Raw genomic sequence first — 21631 nt, forward strand, 5'->3', positions numbered from 1 at the left:
TGCTTTGCAGCACTCCGCATTTTGTTTGTAAATCTTGTAACAGCAATAATTAGCACAGGTATTATTCCTGGCAGTTGCCAAGGTGCTAAGCAGAAACGATATTGTTGACCTGATACATCTGGAGAGTAGCTGAAGACTATTTCATTTCACCAGTGAATACATCCATCGGCCCAGCTGTTGAGTGTGAGCCCTTCCAAATCCCAAGCCGCCGCTCATCCTGCATCAACTTGGGGTATTTGACGATGATGTGAAAGCAACTACGTATTGGAAAGTTCGGCCCTTGAATAGTGGTGGTGTAGGTAGAAAAAAAAAGCCTTCAAGGATTCTAGCATCTATAGGAAGACTGCAACGATGCCATTCATGGAGCAGAGTAGAGCTTTCATCAAAGTAACTCGGTTATGATCTCGGCAATGAGTATAGTAGTCTCCACTTGTTCTATTAGCATGGATATGAATGACACTGAAAAAGAATGTGATGCCCTGTCCAATTCCGGTGATGCTGTCATTAAAAATGACTTCGTTAATCTCATCTATATGGCTCCCAGGGGACTTCTCTTTTTTCATTCGGATAGTGATATAACCCAAGTTTTGCTAGTTCATTAAATAAAGTACTCCGGTCTAGATTATTTCCCTTGAAGTATAAATGTATCGAATTTTTATTGACACTCTTTCTCAAAACCAAAGATTTTATCAAATCACAAATAAAACCCCTATTGTAAAAGCCTTACATGCAAACGCTCCACCCAGACCTAATGATATATGCAAGTGTGTTCATAAATTGAATCGATCATATGCGTAAGCATAAAATGATCATGATACTGTGGGAATGAAGGAAGGAAAAAAAGTTAATGACTGTACATTGATCAGTGTAGAAGGGAAAGTATCGCATATATCCTTGCAGAGATAGCAAAGGGTGTTGATACCTGTAGACGTAATTGCAGTCCAGGAGGAAGGAAAATAAAGGATTGATGGTGTGATCATAAATGTCAAGTCTTGAATCAGACATTGTATCTTGGGATATGTTTTGAAGTGGACATAACTAAGACCACTACACAGTAGCTTCACGAGAAACTTCGATCAAGTGAGGGTTGATTTCTTTCGGGGCCATCCCTGCGATAGAATTCTGCGCAGGTTCGCTTCCTATAGCTGCCACATCTGGATTTGTAACTGGCTCAGCTGCAGCTTCCTTCTGCTCCGACACAGAGGGTTTCGAGTCGGATGATTGTTGAATGGAATCCTCGACATGCTCAGCAGCCTCCGCCTTCTCCTCGTCGCCAATTACAGCTGCGAGGCTGCGAAAATTGAACATGGGCTCTAGTGCCGCGTTTGATTCACTCGGCTGGGCACCGGTAGCTAGTTGCTCGCCGGCTCCGGATTCAAGAAACGAGGACGATGTTGAGGAAGCACTCGACATATGCCTTAGATGTGACGGTCGCGATGGTTCGGTCGGGGAAGGTTGGATGGCATCAGTACGGTTGTCTGATTGTGTTTGTGATGTAGTAACATCCACTGATTCTTCGGCAACTGCAGAGGCGCGGTCCACACCTTTACCTTTATTTCCGCTAGACTGCTCCTCTCCAGTGACCGATGACGAACTGCTATCAACTCGACTGAATGTTCCACTACTGAAAAGGGTGGAATTTGTCTGGCTATTGCTGTAGATGCCGTTCTTGCGCATCGATTTCTCCGCCTTCTTTGCATCCTTCTCTCTCTTTTTAGCTTCCTTGCGCGCTTCCTTCTCTTCTTTCCGGCGTCGCTCTTCCTCGCTTGCTAAACTCATTCGGATAGCCTCCATCATCATCATCTCCTCTAGATCATCGATTCTGCTCCGTCTAGAGCTGCCGCGAGGAGGGGCAACCGTGCCGCTTTCGTTCGCCTGCTGCTCCGCTGCACGTCTTTCAGATAAAAAAGCCAGAGCATGGAGCGCTTGAGAGCCGCCAGTGGGTCGATTTGCAGGAGTTTGGGTCCCTGAACTGCCTCCACCAGTGCGTCGTAAAACTCCTCGTCGCCCAACGCCTCTTCCTTCCGTCCCATTCCCGTTCATAAGGTAGGCGGCAGTATGCAGAGCAGTCGCTGCAGCTGAACGGCGCGCAGCATGCGCCCTTGCATTAGCCAACTTTTGAGCCCAGTCTGGACGGATTTTGTCAGTGGTAATAACACTCGGGTCATTAGCTGAAAGAGAGGTCGCTCTGCGACGTCCTCTTGGCGACGCAGAGGAACTGTTCGGCGCTACGGCTGAAACAAGAGAAGAATTGGACGATACGGGGGAAATAGGTAAACCACCAAGGCTTGCATAAGCAAGTCCTCGTCGAAAGTGAGGAGGAGCATATGTTACTCCGAATTCGGGTTGAACACAGAATGGGCAGGCCGATGGCTCAGACACAAGCTGAGATTCTTGGTCAGCACCCGCATTCTCGCCGCCGGTGTCATTCTCGGTAGCGGCAGGTTGGTCTTGCTCCCCGTGCTCTGGAGGATGAGGGTCCGGTCGCTTAATCTGAACAAAACATTCTGAGCAGATTGGCTGATCACAGCATCGAGTGCGGTTCAGATATGGAGGGTAGTAAAGAAAGCAGATCGGACATTCGCTGGCATCTTTGTACAAATACGCCTCGATAGGTTGGCCGTTAACGAACGGGTCCTTTGGTAATTGAATTTCACGCGGGGCCATGTCGGTAGTGGAATTGTTTTTTGAGCTAGTCAAAGCAGCCAGTGTCTTCGCGCGACCTCGGAAAAGCGGCGAACTAGAGGTCCCCGATGCAATAGGAGAGGAAGGAAGGGGTAAAGACTGCATCGGGCTTATGGTAGGCGTATGGCTTAGATCGGAGTTGAATGACGGCGATCGCGCGGAATCCGGGACGGCCAGAAACTGGGTACTCTTTTCCGGGGATTGAGTGCCGCTGTCGGGGCCTTGTGATGGAAGTGAATATTGTAATTCGGGAGGGATCTCATCTGGGGGAGGGATAGGGATTCCTCGAGCCGCAGCCATCAACTGGTGTTCTGTCCACGAGTCGGAGAAATCGTTCAATCCTCTCCAAAATGGAGCTAATCTTCGTTCAATCTGTTGCTAATATTAGCATACTCCATGTAGATGGATAGTAACCATCGGTTCCCACCATTAGCTGGCGGACAACGGCTTTGCCAAAATCCTCCACACCGACGTAGACACCCTGCGTGACCAAATAGCCTCCATCGACGTGCTCTTCCTTCATGCTTCTCTCGCGCTCCTGTAGACGCGCAAGACGCTCCCGCTCTAAACGGCGAGCCTCTCTGTCCTGTTTCGTTTCTCGACGGTGTTCATTGGCGGCCGAGGCTCGCTCTCCGGATGTGCCGATTCCGAGGAAGGAGAGATCAGGTCTGCTCGAACGATGCGAGCGCGAGCCATCGCCGCCATGGTATGGAGAGTGCGTTTGGTCGGACAGTGATCGATGTCGCAGGGAAGGCGACACCGAGGAACGGGCCTCCTTGGTCTGTGAATTTCCCATGGCGGGTTGTCGAGCGGTGAGGGAGGGGATGGCTGATGAGCCTAAGCGGAGCCCGATGATGACCGATCCACTGGCAGCGACGGATTGCGAGGATAAATAAGTAGTACTGGCCGAGGGAATAAGAGCTCTCTTGCCAGGCAAGAGCACTTATGGCTGTGCAGGCCGGAAAGAGTCTCGTGAGCAGGCGATTAGTGGTGCCAGAGGAAGAGGGAGTGGGAGTGGTGGAGGTGAAGGTCGCGATAAGCAACTGCCTGGGAGGCCATGTGAGGGCGGGCAGGGAGGCAGGTGGGCACTGGGGGTGACCAAGGCAGGCGCTAGCTGTAAGGCTCTAAGGCTTACGTTTTATTGTCGCTGTCTGCGGTGGCGGAATGCCCGGATGCGGACGCTGCGCTCTGTGCCGGAAGCCGGAGATGGGTTAATTCGATGATCGGTCCTCGGCAGCCTAGACAGGAGATGTTTCGATGTCTCGATGTCTCGATGTCTCTGTTTGTTGAAATTTGTCTGGTTTGGGACTTTGGCCGCACGGTGGAGTCGCGGGACGATGCCTGCAACTAATAATTAGTTGGCCGCATCGGCGGTGACGGCGGATCGCTAAGATGATGTGAGAGGAAGGGATGAGTTGAAGATGTACGTATTCGAGTCTTCGATGTAAGAGAACAGGAATGTAAGAATAGTCTATATAAAAGTATAAAAGAATGCAAATGAGGATAAGCATAAGATGAAGTCAAACGGAATAATAGTATCGAATGAAGTGTTGATATGATGATGGCGGTGGAGTGATTGACGTCAGGCGATGATGTATGCTTGATGCTTGATGCTTGATCCGCGCCGCTGTCGGCTGGAAACTTGGCCAATCTACCTTGTAATCTATTTTTACCATTATTTTCATTTTTCATATTTAATACTAAATACTGAGGCGAGCTATTATACTCGTAGTTGGTAAAGTGGTGTCCTTCACGTGACCTGGCAGTCAACCCCATCCGTTTCGTTTCATATATAATTAAACATTGCCCTAAGAAATTAAATAGGTGGCCTTGCATGTTTATTGTCGCATTTATTTCTTCGACAGTTAACAACACGCTTGGTGCAAGTCTCGTCTAACGTTCCACATCCATTACCTATTATTACAAGAGCAGGCAAAAGTCGTGCAAGACGCACGCGCAGGCGCAGGCGCACGCGACTGTCTGGGGATCTAATTTGTTAATTGTAGACTCATCACATGATCAGCGTTGTGACTAGTAGACTGCATACATATAGATGTGAGCTTAGACGCCACCTGTGGCTGAAGAAGTGGACCCGTCTCGCGTGCGGAAATCCTCATCGCCGGAGCTTGAATTATTTATTCCGCCCAGACAAAACCCCCTTCTCTTGAGATAGGGCATTCGACGATCCAGTCTGTCAAATTGGGACTGGAAATAGTACTAGATTATTCTGACCAGTGGTACTGACTCACCACCCAGTCAGACTCTTCCAACCTTTTCACACCTTCTCCCACTGCACTGTTATTCAATTTTTTACAATGCTACGATGACAACGGCTCTCACACGCCTCCACATCTCGCCCTTCACCCCCGAGCTCCTCGACTCGGTTCTCGCCCCGTCTGCTCGCTCGCAAGCGACGGATATATCCTTTCATACGATCGCTACGTTTCCAGAGAATAATTACGGATACGTCAGTCTGCCGCCGATGGAGGCTGATAAATTGAAAAAGAAACTTAATGGATCGATTTTGAAGGGGAAGAAATTCAAGGTGGAGGCTGCTCGGCTGGATCCCAAAACAGCGAGAACGGTGGAGGATGATGAGGTAGCTGGGGATAAAAAGGAGAAGAAGAAAAAGTCTTCAAAAAGGAAGGCGGAGGATAATGATGATGGGGTGCTCGATGGGTATGAGCTGCCTTCTGGTCGACACGTGAAAAGAGGATGGACGGAGCCAGCAAGCAGTCGCAAACACAAGAAACAGAAAAAAGGCGAGAAAAAGGAGAAAGAAGGTAAACTGCAGGCAAAGTCAAAGTATACCGAAAGCGCGGAATGCTTGTTCAAGACTAAGACTCCTCCGAGCAAGACAGTGACAGGGAAGAAGGATAAAAAGGTGAGGAAGGACAACAAGTCGCCAAATGAGGTTGTTGTCCATGAATTTGCGCAAACTGTTACACATCCTTCTTTCTTGAAATCGGCGGTGCAGGGTAACCCACTTACGGCTGGATTTGAGGAGGGAATAGGATGGGTGGATGAAGAGGGCAATGTTCAAGAAGCCCCTCGTGAAAAGACGAGAAAGGAGACATATAAACCCGGGAAAAAAGATGGCGCTAAAGAACGAGTTACCCCGAAGAAGAAAACTTCCGAACGACACTCTATTAAGAAAGCGAAATCTCCCACGCCTGTTTCAACAGATGAGTCAGAAGAAGGAAAAGAGAAAGAGCCCGATTGGACTTCGTCTAGTGGATCTAGCGATAGCGAAGACTCGGAATCTGGAGATGACACCGATAGCGAAAGCGACTCTGACATCTCTGAAAGTGAGGGCTCCGTATCAAATGAGAAGCACACAGCGACAAAGAAAGTACAAATGGAGAAGCCAGTATCCGAGAATGCATCTAGTCCTGAAAACCCAAAACACTCAGAAAGAGATGACGCGAGCGACGATAGCTCTGAATCTTCAGCATCCTCAGACGAAGCAGCAGAGGTAAAAGAGAACGACGTGCACCCTCTGGAGGCGCTTTTCAAACGACCACAGTCAAATAACACCAAAGAAGTAGAACCCAACACCGGATTCAGCTTCTTCGGTGGTAATGACGATGATATCGAGGGTGAGAGTGAAGATGAACAACACCAGCTTCCTATCACCGAACCGCTGACCCCGTATACTCGACGTGATCGTCAGGTACGAGGGATACGAAGTGCCGCTCCCACTCCTGACACTGCTTTGCACAGTCATACCAGACTCCTTGCAGAAGCCGACGAAGATATGGAGGATGTCGACGATGATTCATCCCTTCTACCCATCCAATTGACTCCATCTAAAGCTCCTGGCGACTCGACTGGCGCTCAAGAACCCCAAGAAACTGACTTTGCGAAATGGTTTTGGGTGAATCGGGGCGATAACAATCGAGCTTGGAAAAAACGACGTCGCGATGCGGCAAAGGAGAAGAGGCAGCGGGAGAATAGACGCAAGGGTATGAAGGGCAGAGGATAAAGCTCAATCATTAAGGGGTGAAATTTTTCACTATGGGTATTACCACCTCTCGTAGTGGGTTTTCATGTATTGGAGTGTCAATGACTTGTGTCGACTAACGTATAAGCTTCTCGATCATTCATCAGAGGCTGTAACAAGAAATGATAGCACATAATGCAAGCTAAGAAATGAGTCACAACCAATAAATTTTATATCACTGTAGCACTCTTGCTATTGACGCGGGTATGCAATATTATTAACCATTTCTATTTTACCTCCAATTCTACCTTCAATATTAATTGGTATTCCAGTCGATAGCTCCGATCACGTGATTCGATAAGATAATGCCGATCTCCGAATTCTCCGAGAACATGATAACGACCAGCTGACAGTTCACGCAATCGCATCATCCAAGCTCTATATATCACTCGTCGTCAGGATGCAGCGGTGGATGGGCTTATTGCAGGTTCTCCTTTTACTGACACTCTCCATAAACATCGCGACAGTGCTAGCAGCCAGTAAGTACAAAAGCGATGACGCCTCGTCATCACCATCCCAAGAATCTTCTACCGAACCCTACCTAACAGCTTCATTGATTAACCAGCACCAACCTCATTCTGCAAATGCACTTGCTTCACCAACAGCACGATTATTGAGCTCCGTCCCGTGGACACCTCCAGGGGCACCGACGACAACCTTCGCGAACGCTCGATATTCGATCGCGCCGGCTCAGGCGATACTAGCAGCCATGGGCGCGCGCTGACATGCAACGACTGCACGCGCAAATTCTGCCTGGGATACAATCTGCCGATATGCGAAAAGGCCGATGAGAAGGATGTGCTGACTACGTGTTTTAGTAAGTCTGGGTGATTGCGGTAGTAACGGCTTCGGTCAAGTGCTAATTAGGTGATGTGTGTGTAGAGCGAGATTCAAGAAAAGATGAGACAGTGGTGTTTATTTTTATTTTCGCGACTGCTGGTCTTCTGACTTGGGCAGCGGTCAAGCCGTGGGCCGAGCGATGGATAGAGGTGAGCAGCGTCATTGATACTACTAATAAGTACTACTAGTATATGATATGGTACTAACATGTCGAGTCTAGGCTGCGCGGGACCGCAGAAGCTACATCCCAGTGTCCAATCAAAATACGAATCAATAGCGACGTTATGTTATGCTTTATATTCATGTGCGACTTCAGCGTGTTTCCTGTTTTCTACTTGGCTCGGCGCTCTGGTGCATGGGACTCGTGATGCAATTGGCGATATATGAGTTTTGAGTTTCGTATGCTACATATGGAGGGTGTATTTACTTGTATTGTACAATATAATTTGCAATGTTACAGCCTGGAATCCATTACTTGATGGGTATAAAAGAACCTCGATGTCGTATTGTGAATAATAGTAACAGGTGGGGTTGAATTATGTTTTGGCCATGGTGGGGCGACTGGCCACTACAGCCAATTGATGCAGCGCTGGCGGGTAAACCACGCCAATGCAACGCCAACTCGGGCACTATGCCCAAATGAGCCGTCAATTCTCCCCCTCTTTTATCAGAATCTGCGCTTCGCTTCTTGGCGCTCGTTGGGCGCCTGTCTGTGCCAGACAGCGCGTTCAAGAGGCAAGGCAAACTGTTTTTGATCATATAAGCAAATATATAATACGGTATAATGATGAAATGGCATTGTTGTAATCATTGCTCTTTGGTATTCGTGATGGGTTGATCAGCCGACTGTCGGATGCAGCCCGGATGTCGGTCTGGCCGGGACCGGTCCCTCCCGTTGCACTTCCTGCTCTGGTCTTGCCACGGCGCTTCCCCCTGCGAAAACCCTGATAAGGCCTGCCTACGCTCACCGCATCCTCTCTTCCCCTCTTTCTTCCCCGTCAGCCTCATCCTTGCTGTGTCACCTCACGCCCTTTCTCTGCCTTCGCCATTCTTCGTGTCTACTTGTGCTACTCTCGAATGCACCTGACAGCAGAGCGACAAGGACAAGGACAAGGACTGTCAACACATACTAACGCTTCGACAGCACTAGTCGCCGAGGAAAGATAAGTAAAAGCACCGGGAAAGCGACCCACGCAGAAAAGGTCGTTTCTCTTCGAAAAGAAATTTTCTTGCGTGGTCTCGCGTGGAAAGGAAGTGGTAAGAACTGTTCAAGTTTCAAAAGAACTATGGTATCAACGCGACAGACAAGGTCAATCTCGAACGACGATGGTTTCCCTGCTCTGCAGCTCTTTCTCTTGGGTACGTCGATCTTCTCTTCGTCTTCTCTTGACCCTCGCAGGGTTGTGCATCTACTAATCGTCTATTGCAGCAATCTGCCGTGTGGCCGAGCCAATCGCTCTTACCTCCATCTTCCCCTACTCATGGGTAATGGTCCAAGAGTTTCATATCGGCAATCCCAATGACGCGTCTTTCTATGCGGGTATCCTCATCGCCGCCTTTTCCCTCGCGGAAGCCATGACTGGTATGTTCTGGGGAGCACTGTCTGATCGCATCGGACGGAAACCTGTCCTCCTTATGGGCTGCGCTGGTACTATACTCTCGCTCCTCATTGTAGGGTTCTCCACTAATTACTGGCTCGCTCTGTTTGGCCGAGTCATTGGTGGCATGCTGAATGGAAACGTCGGTGTCATTCAGACAATGGTGGGAGAACTCGTGAGGCGTCCAGAGCACGAGCGTATGATATTCATATTCCCTTTGACGGTTGCAGCCGTTATGCTAACCATCTATAGCGCGAGCTTACGCGATTATGCCTTTTGTCTGGTCCATCGGTACAATCCTTGGACCTGGTAAGTTTCCCCTTCGTTTGGAACCTAATCGTATATATCTTACTAACAGGCGAGCTGTAAGCCGTTGGTGGTCTCCTTGCAAAACCCGCCGAAGGATTCCCCTCTGTGTTTTCCCCAGATGGCCTGTTTGGGAAGTATCCGTTTTTGCTTCCCAATATTTTCTGTGCTTCCTTCCTCCTTATTAGCATCATCGGAGGCGCTTTCCTTCTCCTCGAAACCCACCCCGATCTCCAACCCGAGGCCCAATCTCTAGACCACCACTCCAACGCTGAGACACCTTTGATATCTGCTGCGTCAAACCCTAGTGTGGGATATTGCACAGAATCATACGGGACCTTTCGCGATGTCGATGTACATTCAGACGAAAGCTGGCGATCCCAAATCGAGGGCTCTAAAGAGAGGACATCCTCTCCACAAAATGAAATAGCCTTCACTACCCAGGTGGTCATGTTTATAACTGCCCTTGGCATATTCACATATCACTCGATGACTTTTGATCATCTCCTCCCTATATTTTTACAAGACAAGAACAACATGGATCTCGCCAAAAGCACCTTGACACATATACCCGGCGGGCTAGGCCTATCAACGCGGACTGTAGGGTTCATCATGTCAATTGATGGCTTGATAGCGCTTTTCATCCAAAGCGTCCTCTTTGCACCATTGGCCGACTGGCTTGGCGTGTGGCGACTCTTTGTGGCGGTTACAATCCTCCACCCTATCACATACTTTATCGTCCCATTCTTAGCCTTCCTCCCCCGAACCTCGTTTTCGCAGGAATTTACACCTGCTTGATAATCCGCAATCTCCTTTCCATTATAGCCTACCCAGTTCTCTTGATTCTCATCAAGCAGTCTAGCCCATCACCATCTGTAATGGGCAAAATCAACGGCCTGGCGGCTTCCGCCGGCGCAGCCTGTCGTACCATTGCACCTCCAGTCGCAGGGCTTCTGTATAGCACCGGTACCCAAATCGGCTGTACAGCGATTGCCTGGTGGGGTAGCTCCATCATTGCCTTGGCCGGAAGCTTCCAGCTCTGGTTCATCAAGCGCAGAAAGGACACTGTCACTGTCAGAGATGCCGCTCCGTGTTTGGCTGCTGCTGGGCCCCCTTCTGCCGAGAGCCACCCACGTGAAGTCATCCACGTAATTGGCGAACCTGGCCATCTGCTCTGATCGCTCTGTTTTTCTGAGCTGTATATACTATACCCTGGAAATGACCCTTTGTACCGTCTTTCTCCTGGTTCCGTTCCTTTTCGCTTTCCTGTTTGGGTTTCTTTATCTGGCAAGGCGCATGGCGATTGATGAAATTATGAAGTTATTACTTTGCGGAGGATACCATTGTTTTATTGTTATTGCTGGATAAATAATGCATCGTTAGAACAAATTGTTATTAGGACAGAGAATAAAAGTTGAACATACATTTAAACACACTATCTTCATACTCTCCGATAAATATCCATCGATAACTAAAGTCAATCGATGACCAGCCATCTTAATATTGACAGCCGTCTCTAGAAACTATGTTCACTAAAGACCAATTTCGACAGATAGAAACCTATCCTACTCACGTGATCGCCCACTTAAAACTAGAGTCTCTGCGGGTCCACAGTTTATGTCTCAACTTCACCAATGAGAAGTGCTTCTAATGATACCTTTGGCGACGAGGGTTTTCTCGAAATGCGTGTTTAATACAACGTTGTTGATTTCATTTCGTAGTTATGGTGAAATTCATCAACACGAATATCGACCGTATCCGAAAGAAGAGAAAGGATACAGTGCGTGCCTGTGAGAAATGTCGAACAAGAAAGAAACGCTGCAGTCATCGCACTCAGAGTGCTACTATTCATGAACAAACTCCAGCGCGTTCGGATACACGAACAGAAAATGTGTTGAACTCTATCACCACAAGTCTTTTAATGCCGAATGGGACCGGTAACATTGCTGGCCAGAAACAAGACGAGCAAAATGTTCCTCAAAGTGGCACCTTCACTGTCGAAATATTAACAGACCTACAAGAAACGGAAGCCAATAAAACTAGCATACAGCCCCTGGAATCCCGGTTCATTGGGTACCTGAACCCCGAAGGAATCGTTCGTGGTACCGACCTCGAATGTCCTCGCGACGGCGTCTCATCAGCAGGCAAAGTCGGGGTGTGGCATTCCGAAAGGCACGACGAATCGAGGCGAAAAATTACCGGATTTAGAATGCCATCTCCGTCGAGCTTGTTTGACGACTTCCCAGCTGTCTCCCAAAAGACCATCGTGTCGATTCTGAAAGAGGAGTGTTTATCATGTCTTCCTATTCCAGAATGTCGAGAAGCGCTGCGGAATATCTATTTTCAGAAAATCCATCCTATATTCCCTGTCATAAACAAAGATGTCTTCCGCAGACTTGCACCTGGCAGCCCAGCGAGTATCCTTCTCGAACAGGGAATCTGTCTGGCAGCGTCAACGGATTCAAACTCAACACCCTACCTTGTCATGACGCCCAACAGCACCCCTCTCTCATTAAAACAGTTCGGCAGCCGAATATTCTCAGCGATGAGAATCACGATCGAAATCGGCCTAGTAGTCGACAACCTCATCCTCATTCAAGCCCTCACACTAATGTCTCTGTTCGCCAATGGCCGCAAAAGCAGCCAAACTTCCTCACTTATGCTTGGCCAGGCAGTCCAATACATCCACTCCCTCGGTCTACACATGCAGGAGCGAGACGGAGAACCAGATCGCGACTACGCTGAGACTTTGTTTTGTTGTGTCTGGACTATTGATCGATTGAATGCTGCTCTTCACGGACGACCTGTTCTGATGCATGAACGAGATGTTGGGAGGTCGTTGCAGAAATGTTTTGACACGCAGTCTCCGCCATTTAGACTGCTTTTGAGTGTTGTTGGTTTACTAGATCGGGTTATCAAGCTTTACTATCCGCTACGGGCTGAGATGGAGTTGGTGGGCGATTTTCCGCTTTTTGAGGACTTGATTAATGCATGTAACGCGTGTCAAGTTTCGAAGGGATTGTTGAGTAAGTCTCTTATACATAATTTCTTCTCTGTATAGTTTTATTTTACTGATGAATGAATAGCAACAATCGAAATTCTCTACTATGCTATTGCAATTCTATCCCACCGAACCAAACCGGGCGAGAGCAACAGTACTCCCGGCTCCTTCGCATCGAGAACTCGCCAAATCCACGCAGCCGAACGAATAACGGCGATAGTATCCCATGAACCACACGAACAATTATCATTATTCCCATTCATCCCCTACGCTGTGTCGTTGTCTTTGAGCGTCGCCTATCGAGAAATGAGACGAAGCAAGGTTCCTATGTACCGCAGCAGAGCACAAAATGCTATGGAGGCAAATTGCCATCTGCTGGGAAGTCTCGGGCAGATTTTCTGGTCGGCGGAGGCAATGGCGGAGTTTGGTAATATGACTTTGAAGGAATTGAGTCGAGTTTATTCAAATATCACAGATACAGAGGTGCGCAATTCTCAACGGGAGGTATTTGAGACTTGGTCGACTACGGGTATGTATTCTCCTGCAACAATGGTCTGGTTTTTTGAGTGCGATTTTTTAACAATTATCAGATTCAATACAAGATATCCATTTGGCGTCTAGATTGAGCAATCCAGATGCTTACGAACAAAATCTAGCGTCGCTACCCAATGAGCATAATCCCTTCGACTTCACCGAAGTGCCGAATCTGGACCCGTTTCAGATGTTTGATCCTCGGTTTAATCTGGATAGCGTGGATGCATATCTAGATGGGTATCTTGATCTTGGTTTCCAGGTGCATCGTGGCTAGATGCTATGGCAAACAGTATCCACCGTCAACTAGTAGGTTTGCTCCAGTCGTGTATGTTGCTGCGTCTGAAGCGAGGTATAAAAAGGCCCCCTGAAGTTCGTGGCTCTCACCCTCACGTCTGTACCAGTAAGCGTTACACCCAGCAGAAGGTTGAGAGGGGAGGACAAACCCAAGTGGAATTTTATCCTTCCAAATATCCTTTGTCTCCTGCGGCACAAAATTCGAAATCTCGGTAATTATATACCCCGGCGAAACCGAATTCGCCCTGGCGTATTTCGCCCACTCCACCGCCAGACTCTTACACAGGTGGATTACACCCGCCTTCGCCGCATTATACGATGCCTGCAACTGAGGGATATTCACGATTACGCCACTCATACTCGCCGTCGCAATGAAGCTACCCGAGGAATAGTTCTCGAGTTTTTGGCCATTCAAATCAGTGCCTAGCTCTTTCTGTCTTCGCCAGTGCTTTGCTGCGGCTCTAGCGCAGTAATACGGTCCATCAAGATCGGTGGTGATTACTTGATGGTAATGCTCCAGGTCGCCGTCTACCATAGCCCCCTGTGTCCAGGGAATTCCGGCGTTGGCGACGAATATGTCTAGACGGCCGTTGAATTCGCGGACTTGTTGGTCGACTGCTTCCTGGACGGCAGCGGCATTCTGGACGTCGACTTGATAGGCCTTGCCTGGTTTTTGCCAATAAATCAACACGGCTTTTCCTTCATGTACATGTAAAAGAAATGAAACTCACATTTCACTCCATATTTCCTCTCAATATATTCCGCCTGAGCTTCCCCCTTTGTGCTACTTTTGTACCATATCGCAACATTCGCACCCATTTCAGCGAATGCCTGTGCAACACTCCAGCCGATCCCGGAAGCGGCCCCTGTCACTATAGCGGTCTTCCCATGGAGTGAGAAGCGTTGCCAGATTGGAGGTGCTTCGACTGTCCTTTCGGTGGCGTGGATGAAGTTTCCAGCGCGGAGTGGGCAGGTTGACATTGTCACTTTTTAGAAAAGTAGTAGAATTTGTAAGAAAGAAGTAGGATGTTGCTATGATGCATTTGGGTCTGGGATACGCTCAATTTATGTTTGAGTGTACTTCCTATATCGAGTCGGGGTTGCTTGATTAGGAAGGGAGATTGCGGGGCGGTATTACTACATACAGTCGGCGCGGCGTCGGGTATTACCGTTTTTGTTGTATCCTTCATTTAGCAAAATATGTGATACGTAGCATATTCTCTTCTTTCAATTTAATGTCCATCTTTTATTCTCAAAACGTATTATATCGATTATATTGTCCTTTTATTCACATCCACTGTCGTTGGCGTAAGTCTTGTTTATATTACAGACTCACATCAAGTTCCCGGGACTCCAGTTCCTTTAATATGAGTTTCTCCATAACGCGGCTCCTCGCAATAGCCCACCAACATCGTTCCGGTGCCAATAATATACGTACAGCACGATAAAAGTGAAAGAGGAAGACAAGAGCCCGCGAGTCTCCCTTCATAATCAACCTGGCAAAGGGTCCGCAGCAGACAATCGGGAATCCATAGAATAGCTGCTCAATATCTGTTCCGCACAGCTTGATACTGGGGTGCACTTCCGTGCCTGATATCGATTTGAGGAATGCACAGCACAAAAGAGGAGACATGCGCCTTATGATGTTTTCGAACGATGAGCGGGCTGACTGTGATGATGGTGTGTCTGATGTATCCGGCTGGCCGACTGAGGTATATTTGGTGGTTATTTTTATGACTGCGTCTCTAAAATGCACTAGTTTCTTCTTTTCGTCATGTCCTTCGGATATTAGCACTGCTGTGCTCGGCAAGAAACGACGACATGACAGCTCCGTCTCCATTCCTCGAAGAAGACGCCATGCATAGGATGTCGGCCCACAGGCAGTCATCTCAGTAGAGGTATGATAGCGTGGGTCATCCCACATCCTCATGAACGGCTCTACGAAGCGTGCTGGGTCTTCACCTCTTGTGGCCAGAGATTCCTCGATGATGAGCCTCGGGTTTTGATAAATGATCTGAGTAAAGACGCTTCCCTCATTGATGAAGATGGGCATAGCTTGAAGCCACACCTGGAGGATACCTGGGGTGAGAAGAAATAGCTGGTCCTCGGCAAGATCTAGCTTGGTTGCGGTTCTCCCGTCATCGAGGAAACCGAGGTCGAACCACGACATATAGTTGATGAGAAGTGCCGTCCCCATTAGGGACTCGCAGTTTTCTTTTGTGAGGGGACGCGATAGGCTTTTGCGGAACAGTTGAATTGTCTTGGTCATTAGCTGAGCTGATGCGTGCGAATATTTGGTGCTCTCCGGACAGAGGGTGGTGAGATGCATGGCGGCGACGCTTAAGATGGCAGACATAATAAAGTCTTCCTACAATGAATCAGTATAGGGTGTATTGCCATGGATAATGTAGTTGTACATCAAACGCCCTTTGCATCACGACGGGCCAGATTTCTGGAAATATGACCGTTGATCGGGTTTCCTTATCCCAGTGATGGAATAACTGGAGATGTAATAGGCTGATCTGAGGATTCAAGTCCATTTTAAAATGCGCACTGGGCGTGGAGAGACCCGGAGTAATGACATGTTGATGGGATGGCAGTAGACATTGGATGTTGCGCTTCACGCAGCTGGAGCATGGGAGACCCTCATCACACTGGATTGTTAGGTCTATGGGAAGTTTTCGGAGGTGCTCTACAGTGACGTACCTTAACCCTTCGGCGCTTGCATGCGACGCACCCTCGCCGACTTTTTTGATGGGGGCGCTTCTTGCGCAGCTGGTCCATGGCTCCGATGGCCTGTCGTGTAGGAACTTGACCCGCCTCCCATGGCACTAGGATGGTGTTGGCAAAGAGGGCAGGTGCTGATGTGCTAGACATTGGATATTAATTAAGACGGATGGACGTTCAGAGAACGAGGTTGCGACGATCCGGAAATGCGAGATGGACAATGATTTTACCCAGACACCATGGCGGTGGGTGGGGCTCGTCCCTCGCATTCCCGATTGGGAATACGCACGCCACGCCATGCCATAAATAGGATTAGCGTGGCCTTAACCCTAACTGACTGGAAGACGGAATATATGCAATCACCAAATCGGGTAAACGAGTGAAACGACGCTGATGTTAGATTTGAGCGAAATAGCACTGTGTCAGTGTAGAAATTAGCTTGTTGATAAAGGACAACCTGTTGGTGCCTTAGCCAGTACATCAATGTTTGCCTATGCGTAACTTATTACTCTCGTTTATATAAAGTCATCCGTCAGTCCCATCTTCAAGATTCCAGCTTTATGAGTAATATCAAAGCCCCTAGTACATGCCAACATTCTAATTCCTACAATGTCTTCAGTTCCACCAGGAGGTCTAATTCTTGTTACCGGCGCTAACGGATATATTGCCAGCGTTGCTATCCAAGTTTTCCTACAACGCGGCTACTGTGTTCGTGGTACTGTACGCTCCGTCGCCTCCAATGCCTGGATGAAGGCATACTTCGGTCCCAAATTCGAACTTGTTGAGTTACCGGATATTCATACTCCAGGAGCCTTCGACGGGGCTCTTAAAGGAGTGGATGGCGTCGCCCACATCGCTATGAACATGGATATGAACCCACAAAACCAAGCTATCATCGAACAAACTATCAAATCCAACCTGCAGCTTTTAGAAGCTGCAGCAAAGGAACTCAGTGTTAAGAGTGTTGTTATAACGTCTTCCTTAGCTGCCTGCGCACTCCCGACTACCGGCAAGCCGTACAAGATTAACTCGACTACCTGGAATACTGAAGCCATTGACCAAACGATCAAGCCATGGAACTCCGAGGGCAACCCCCGTTGGCATGGAATTATCCTCTACGGTGCTTCTAAGGCGCGCGGTGAGCAGGAAGCCTTTGCATGGGTGCATGAGTATAAGCCAGCCTTCTCCTTCAATACAGTTGTGCCAAACGTAAACTTCGGCATAGCTGTATCACCCGAGAACATGAGCTATCGCAGCACCTCTGCCGTTCTCGATGCTGTGGTTAAGGGCTACCCTGCTACACCATCGATTGTGCCGCCACAGTGGTATGTCGATGTTGAGGATACGGCGCTGCTACACTTGGCCGCCTTGACACTCGATGGTGTGAACCAAGAACGTCTTCTGGCCTTTGCAGGAAAATACTCGTGGACGCAGCTTCTGGATATATTGCATAGACGGTATCCCCAGAAGATTTTGTTACAGTCAGTTGAGGAATCGGTTGTGGATGCTGGCGAGGTGGATAATGAGCGCAGCATCGAATTGCTGAAGAGGATGGGTAAGGAGGAGGGGTTTACGTCGTTGGAGGATACACTTGTTAAGGCTGTGGACACCATTATTGAAAACCAATCCAAGAATGTACCTAAGACGAGGATAGATCTTTTTTATGAGTCTCTGGCTAGCAAGCCCGCTGATGATAGTTGAAGGCAGATAATTGAGTAGATAAGTCGTCATCTACATTATCGATTCGAAGACCTGCCTCCTTAAGCCATTCATCTTGTAGTCTACATAGAAACAACAGCAAAATTTGAGACAAGCACGATTATGGAGAAAGGCCTTGTTTTTATTGATATTAGGCCCGCATGATAAAGTGTATGATACTAGCATTGTATGTAATCTACTTACTAGCATCCTATTTGAATATAGTAGAGCTGAAGACAAACGAGACCCGTCACACCTATTTTCTACGGTTTGTTTTTCTTTGCGGTAGCCGATTTCAGACTCTTGTACCACTCTTGTGAGACGGCAACATGGTCTCTCTTCGACATCGCCTGTCTCTGCTCCTCCCAGTCTCTCCCCTCAACCCGATACCCCTTCTTCTTAATAGCCAAACATGTCGCACACGCTTCCGCTGTAATTATCACATTTTGAAAGAGAAACAAATGCCTTAGCCCCGGTAATGTCTATCACACATCCATCCCCACCACCACCACCGCTCCCAACACCCTGTCCGCGGGCCTTAATCCCCTCGCGGATCTCGTCAAGTTTGAGAATAGCGCGCGTCCCAAGACCCAGAGACATGGCGGGTGGAGGCTAAGGAGCTGGAAGAAGGTGCTTCGAGGTTCTGGGTGATATAGTGGGATAAATGCAGCTAGAGGATCCAATTTAAGGTAGAGAAGAGGGTCCCACAGTCAGCGCTGAGTTCGTTGTTGAGGATACCGCTCATATCCATGCTGGCAAAGTCGGTGATCCAAATACTTCGAATATCGACACCACGCTGTCTGCACCGTACCAGCATCTCGAGCCTTGTTGTTGTTAGCATTCTGGTATGCAAAGGTTAGACATTCGGCTTGGTTGATTACAAAACGCGCCACCCTAGAATGTCAGGCTATTTGTATGTTTCTCGAGAGGCACTGTGCTCGCAACAGGATATTTCAAAGCTTGCTTCCGGGACTCAAAATAAAATGCGGTCTCTTGTAACTGGATATATTCTCTTTTTAATACTGTATGCAGATTTAGTGTATGCTCGGAATATAGGGTTGTTGAACACTAAAGGTCTATTACGATTCACAGAATCAACAAGATTAAATAGTTGTGGGGGTCCTAGGGACACCAAATATAGCCCAGATGACCATTTCTATAGGAGCGTTATGTAATTAGGACTCCGACGCTCTCCTATAAAAAATACAGAATACCCTAAGAGATCAACATTCTTAACTAATGTATTTCTAGTTAAACAAGATCACCACTATCATCGGTATCAAATCGAATACGACGTTTACGTGGTAAGCACATGAATAATTTTCGAGAACTTGAACTTCTAAAAAGCTAAACTGCGATGTCCTAATCAAGCTTGCATTAAAGTCATCAATCTATATTCGTTATTCTATTAAAATTCATGGCACATTGAGACGACAGAAAACCAATCATTGTCAGAAATAACAGTATCTTGAGAAAAGGTGTTATACTCATAATTGGCTAGAGAATTGCCAAGTAATTAGCGAAGACTGCCGATTTTGGATGAGAAATTTCGCCATTTGAAACAGTCTTTACAAGAAAAGTGTCATGTTATTGAAGTGCGAATATAACAAGTCTTCATTTGCTCCCGAAGTTGACGGGACGATCGCTAAGGCTACTAGAATCTGATTGGTAAAATGTTTGTAGATCCACGGTGCGAGTAACCTGAATGCCGCCAGGAGGTTTAGGCGGCGCATAGTGAGCGCTGTATGATGGCCTCTCATGCATAAGTGATTCATCGAACTCTTCGGAATATTTTGCAGAGCCAGGGATGTCTTTCAGAGGAAGTGGACGATGGTATGCATTTTGAGATATCCTGCTCCGCTGTGACGACATAGAAGGCTTCGTTCTCGAGGTGGATGGGAAAATGCGCGGAAGCATGTGGTTGAGGAAAGGCCGTAGAGCAGGAGCAGATGCAACAATCTAAGAATAACCAGGGTAGTTAGATAAGACCAACATCACTTTAAATCCAAAGCAAGGGAGGAGAAAAGCCTTAGCACTTACCAATCCCAATCCAATTTCTATTGATCCAATGAGGATATAGGAATAGCCAACCCAGGTGAAATCATACTGAGGCGCCGCGTATGTCTTGTAGACATAATAGGCACGAAGAACGCCGGAGATGCCAACTAAGATTCCCAATCCAAAAATCGAGGAAACCATGATCTTCTGTTGTCTTGGCAACTTGATCTGCCATATTAGTGTTATCGGGGCTATGGTTGCGCAGACATCTGTTACAGAGTTCAAAATGCACGCAAACTCGAAAAGTTTTCGTGTGTCGAAACAAGTATAAGGATATGTGGCGAAAATATCCCAATATGCTTTCAATGGTCTAAAGCGAAGAATTTTAGCCGGAGATTTTTTCAGAAAACCTAGGTCATTGGTGGATGGCGAGAGAATGAACTTAAAACAGGGGGAAATCGACAGCAGGGGACGCAGTCGAAATTAATCTCTTACCGACACTGCACCAACTCGGCGACCAAAAAGCTAATACCGCATGCGGCCAGAAGGATAATACACATATCCAATACCATCGTTTTACGGCTAAAGAAGTTGATGGCGTCCTTGACCAAGAGACGTCTGCAGAACCAGAGCAAGGAAAGCTTAGTGGTAATGGTTGACACTGTGAAGCTAATTTCCATGATGAAGACCCATAAAAACCCTCTCTTTATCAAGTATAAAGGGATGTCCCAGATATGTCGATTCCAGTGACAGTCCGCCGATATCACGGCCGCTGCTGCCATCATTAGCACCCCCGAAATCTGTACCAGAAACTTCAGTAAGAACATATTTCATGTGAATTTGTGCATAAAAGTCAATTATGATTGTAACGTACAGCAGCAATAACGATAAACACATCGTCCAAGCCGAATATAGATGTTATCCAGAACCGGGTGTAAAGTCGAACGATGACTGTGAAAGACGCAGCAACAGCAAACACCACACTCGTTATAGCAATTCCATCGCCTTTTGTGATTGGATCTATATAGTTCGGGGCTGGCCAAGTTTTTGACGCAGCGAGATATGCCGACATGGGAGCAGATCAGTAGTAATAGTAGTAGATCAAGAGAGTGGTGTTCTTGAGAGATGAGGGGTGGGGAATATCGATGGTATTATGAAGCTATCTAGGAAGCTGCGGAGGCCATTCATACGCTCACTAATAGGACGGTGAAGGCATACCTAAGGCATCCAGACAGTTCTGAAAGCGTTACCCTTTTCCAATGGACTGGGACAGGGCCTTGATTTACAACAGTGCAAGAAGGTCATTGTTGAACACCTCGATGGGAGATAAGGTAAAGACAAATGTGGATTTTGCCAGCTAGCCGTTGCAATGCCGAAATGATTCTGAAACGCTGATCGTCATCACGCATGTGATTAGCACGCCTATTAAAGTCAGCTATACAGGACACAGACCCTCCCATAATCTTTACCTTACTTTTTAGGTAATGTCAGCCGAGAAGGGGCTGAATCCACAATATAGCATTAGCAAATAATGCCATTGCTCAGAGCCTCAGAGTCTATCGTATCGAAGACGCTAAAGTCAAGTCCCGACGATTTAGTCTCAGAGATAGTAATAAATTACATAAACAATCCACAATGATGGCACATGATACGGGCCTGTAGAATATTACCACCAGGCTGAAAAGTGAATCCACAGAATCCACAATCATACTAACTAGGACTCTGCAACAAAGCTTAGTCAACTTTCATGTCAGAACAATGCATGTCATCGATAAGCGAGCGGATCACGCAACCGCACGTGTTTTACAAATGTAACGTTGCGTAAAATATTGAAGCAATATTCAACTCTCTACAATGCCACCAAAAACGCATATGTATGCATAAATTTAAATGAAGAAGGGATAGTTAAAGGACAATATTTGCAGTGTTGAGCCTTTGCAGTGTTGA

At 47.5% G+C, this 21631-nt stretch overlaps 10 protein-coding genes across 10 annotated transcripts; 5 read left to right on the forward strand and 5 right to left on the reverse strand.

Moving 5' to 3' along the window:
- Positions 1-1047: 1047 nt before the first annotated feature.
- On the reverse strand, positions 1048-3481 carry BGW36DRAFT_306395 (uncharacterized protein; the record flags this gene model as incomplete). Its single annotated transcript, XM_046212145.1, has 2 exons — positions 1048-3057; positions 3113-3481. 2 exons carry the CDS (start codon positions 3479-3481, stop codon positions 1048-1050), a joined length of 2379 nt encoding a protein of 792 aa, XP_046067018.1.
- Positions 3482-4779: 1298 nt separating this feature from the next.
- On the forward strand, positions 4780-7040 carry BGW36DRAFT_60293 (uncharacterized protein). Its single transcript, XM_046222464.1, has 3 exons — positions 4780-6706; positions 6796-6892; positions 6968-7040. The coding sequence occupies exon 1, from the start codon at positions 5009-5011 to the stop codon at positions 6668-6670; it is 1662 nt and encodes a 553-aa protein (XP_046067019.1). The 5' UTR covers positions 4780-5008; the 3' UTR covers positions 6671-6706; positions 6796-6892; positions 6968-7040.
- BGW36DRAFT_60285 (uncharacterized protein) lies at positions 6891-7869 on the forward strand. The gene is made up of 5 exons (XM_046222463.1): positions 6891-6892; positions 6961-7167; positions 7254-7505; positions 7571-7677; positions 7749-7869. The coding sequence occupies exons 2-5, from the start codon at positions 7089-7091 to the stop codon at positions 7803-7805; spliced, it is 495 nt and encodes a 164-aa protein (XP_046067020.1). The 5' UTR covers positions 6891-6892; positions 6961-7088; the 3' UTR covers positions 7806-7869.
- Positions 7870-8321: 452 nt separating this feature from the next.
- BGW36DRAFT_389390 (major facilitator superfamily domain-containing protein) lies at positions 8322-10863 on the forward strand. Its single transcript, XM_046217346.1, has 5 exons — positions 8322-8887; positions 8958-9323; positions 9379-9435; positions 9497-10118; positions 10184-10863. The coding sequence occupies exons 1-5, from the start codon at positions 8815-8817 to the stop codon at positions 10608-10610; spliced, it is 1545 nt and encodes a 514-aa protein (XP_046067021.1). The 5' UTR covers positions 8322-8814; the 3' UTR covers positions 10611-10863.
- A 292-nt stretch (positions 10864-11155) lies between these two features.
- On the forward strand, positions 11156-13241 carry BGW36DRAFT_432609 (uncharacterized protein; the record flags this gene model as incomplete). The annotated part of the gene is made up of 3 exons (XM_046221155.1): positions 11156-12458; positions 12519-12962; positions 13024-13241. 3 exons carry the CDS (start codon positions 11156-11158, stop codon positions 13239-13241), a joined length of 1965 nt encoding a protein of 654 aa, XP_046067022.1.
- Positions 13242-13244: 3 nt separating this feature from the next.
- Positions 13245-14242, reverse strand: BGW36DRAFT_306548 (uncharacterized protein; the record flags this gene model as incomplete). Its single annotated transcript, XM_046212161.1, has 3 exons — positions 13245-13359; positions 13411-13927; positions 13993-14242. 3 exons carry the CDS (start codon positions 14240-14242, stop codon positions 13245-13247), a joined length of 882 nt encoding a protein of 293 aa, XP_046067023.1.
- A 343-nt stretch (positions 14243-14585) lies between these two features.
- Positions 14586-16138, reverse strand: BGW36DRAFT_305962 (putative C6 transcription factor; the record flags this gene model as incomplete). Its single annotated transcript, XM_046212111.1, has 3 exons — positions 14586-15629; positions 15679-15929; positions 15958-16138. 3 exons carry the CDS (start codon positions 16136-16138, stop codon positions 14586-14588), a joined length of 1476 nt encoding a protein of 491 aa, XP_046067024.1.
- Positions 16139-16597: 459 nt separating this feature from the next.
- Positions 16598-17689, forward strand: BGW36DRAFT_440146 (NAD dependent epimerase/dehydratase family protein; the record flags this gene model as incomplete). Its single annotated transcript, XM_046221525.1, has 1 exon — positions 16598-17689. The coding sequence occupies one exon, from the start codon at positions 16598-16600 to the stop codon at positions 17687-17689; it is 1092 nt and encodes a 363-aa protein (XP_046067025.1).
- Positions 17690-17949: 260 nt separating this feature from the next.
- On the reverse strand, positions 17950-18286 carry BGW36DRAFT_432613 (uncharacterized protein; the record flags this gene model as incomplete). Its single annotated transcript, XM_046221156.1, has 2 exons — positions 17950-18116; positions 18178-18286. The coding sequence occupies 2 exons, from the start codon at positions 18284-18286 to the stop codon at positions 17950-17952; spliced, it is 276 nt and encodes a 91-aa protein (XP_046067026.1).
- A 1302-nt stretch (positions 18287-19588) lies between these two features.
- On the reverse strand, positions 19589-20729 carry BGW36DRAFT_258641 (uncharacterized protein; the record flags this gene model as incomplete). The annotated part of the gene is made up of 4 exons (XM_046210048.1): positions 19589-19645; positions 19727-20054; positions 20180-20484; positions 20559-20729. Coding segments are annotated over 4 exons (861 nt in total), but the record flags the coding sequence as incomplete, so codon positions are not given.
- Positions 20730-21631: the final 902 nt, after the last annotated feature.

This window comes from Talaromyces proteolyticus, assembly GCF_021365285.1.
Source record: "Talaromyces proteolyticus strain PMI_201 chromosome Unknown BGW36scaffold_13, whole genome shotgun sequence".
NCBI classification, from domain to species: Eukaryota; Fungi; Ascomycota; class Eurotiomycetes; order Eurotiales; family Trichocomaceae; genus Talaromyces; species Talaromyces proteolyticus.

What these genes read in the sequence shown, in the direction of transcription:
- BGW36DRAFT_60293 (XM_046222464.1), top strand. Translation starts at nt 5,009, where the DNA reads ATGACAACGGCTCTCACACGCCTCCACATCTCGCCCTTCACCCCCGAG.
- BGW36DRAFT_389390 (XM_046217346.1), top strand. Translation starts at nt 8,815, where the DNA reads ATGGTATCAACGCGACAGACAAGGTCAATCTCGAACGACGATGGTTTC. An exon ending in TCTGCAGCTCTTTCTCTTGG is followed by an intron (nt 8,888 to 8,957) that starts GTACGTCGATCT and finishes CGTCTATTGCAG; the next exon opens with CAATCTGCCGTGTGGCCGAG. An exon ending in GAGGCGTCCAGAGCACGAGC is followed by an intron (nt 9,324 to 9,378) that starts GTATGATATTCA and finishes AACCATCTATAG; the next exon opens with CGCGAGCTTACGCGATTATG.
- BGW36DRAFT_60285 (XM_046222463.1), top strand. Translation starts at nt 7,089, where the DNA reads ATGCAGCGGTGGATGGGCTTATTGCAGGTTCTCCTTTTACTGACACTC. An exon ending in CGCGACAGTGCTAGCAGCCA is followed by an intron (nt 7,168 to 7,253) that starts GTAAGTACAAAA and finishes TTGATTAACCAG; the next exon opens with CACCAACCTCATTCTGCAAA. An exon ending in TGTGCTGACTACGTGTTTTA is followed by an intron (nt 7,506 to 7,570) that starts GTAAGTCTGGGT and finishes ATGTGTGTGTAG; the next exon opens with AGCGAGATTCAAGAAAAGAT.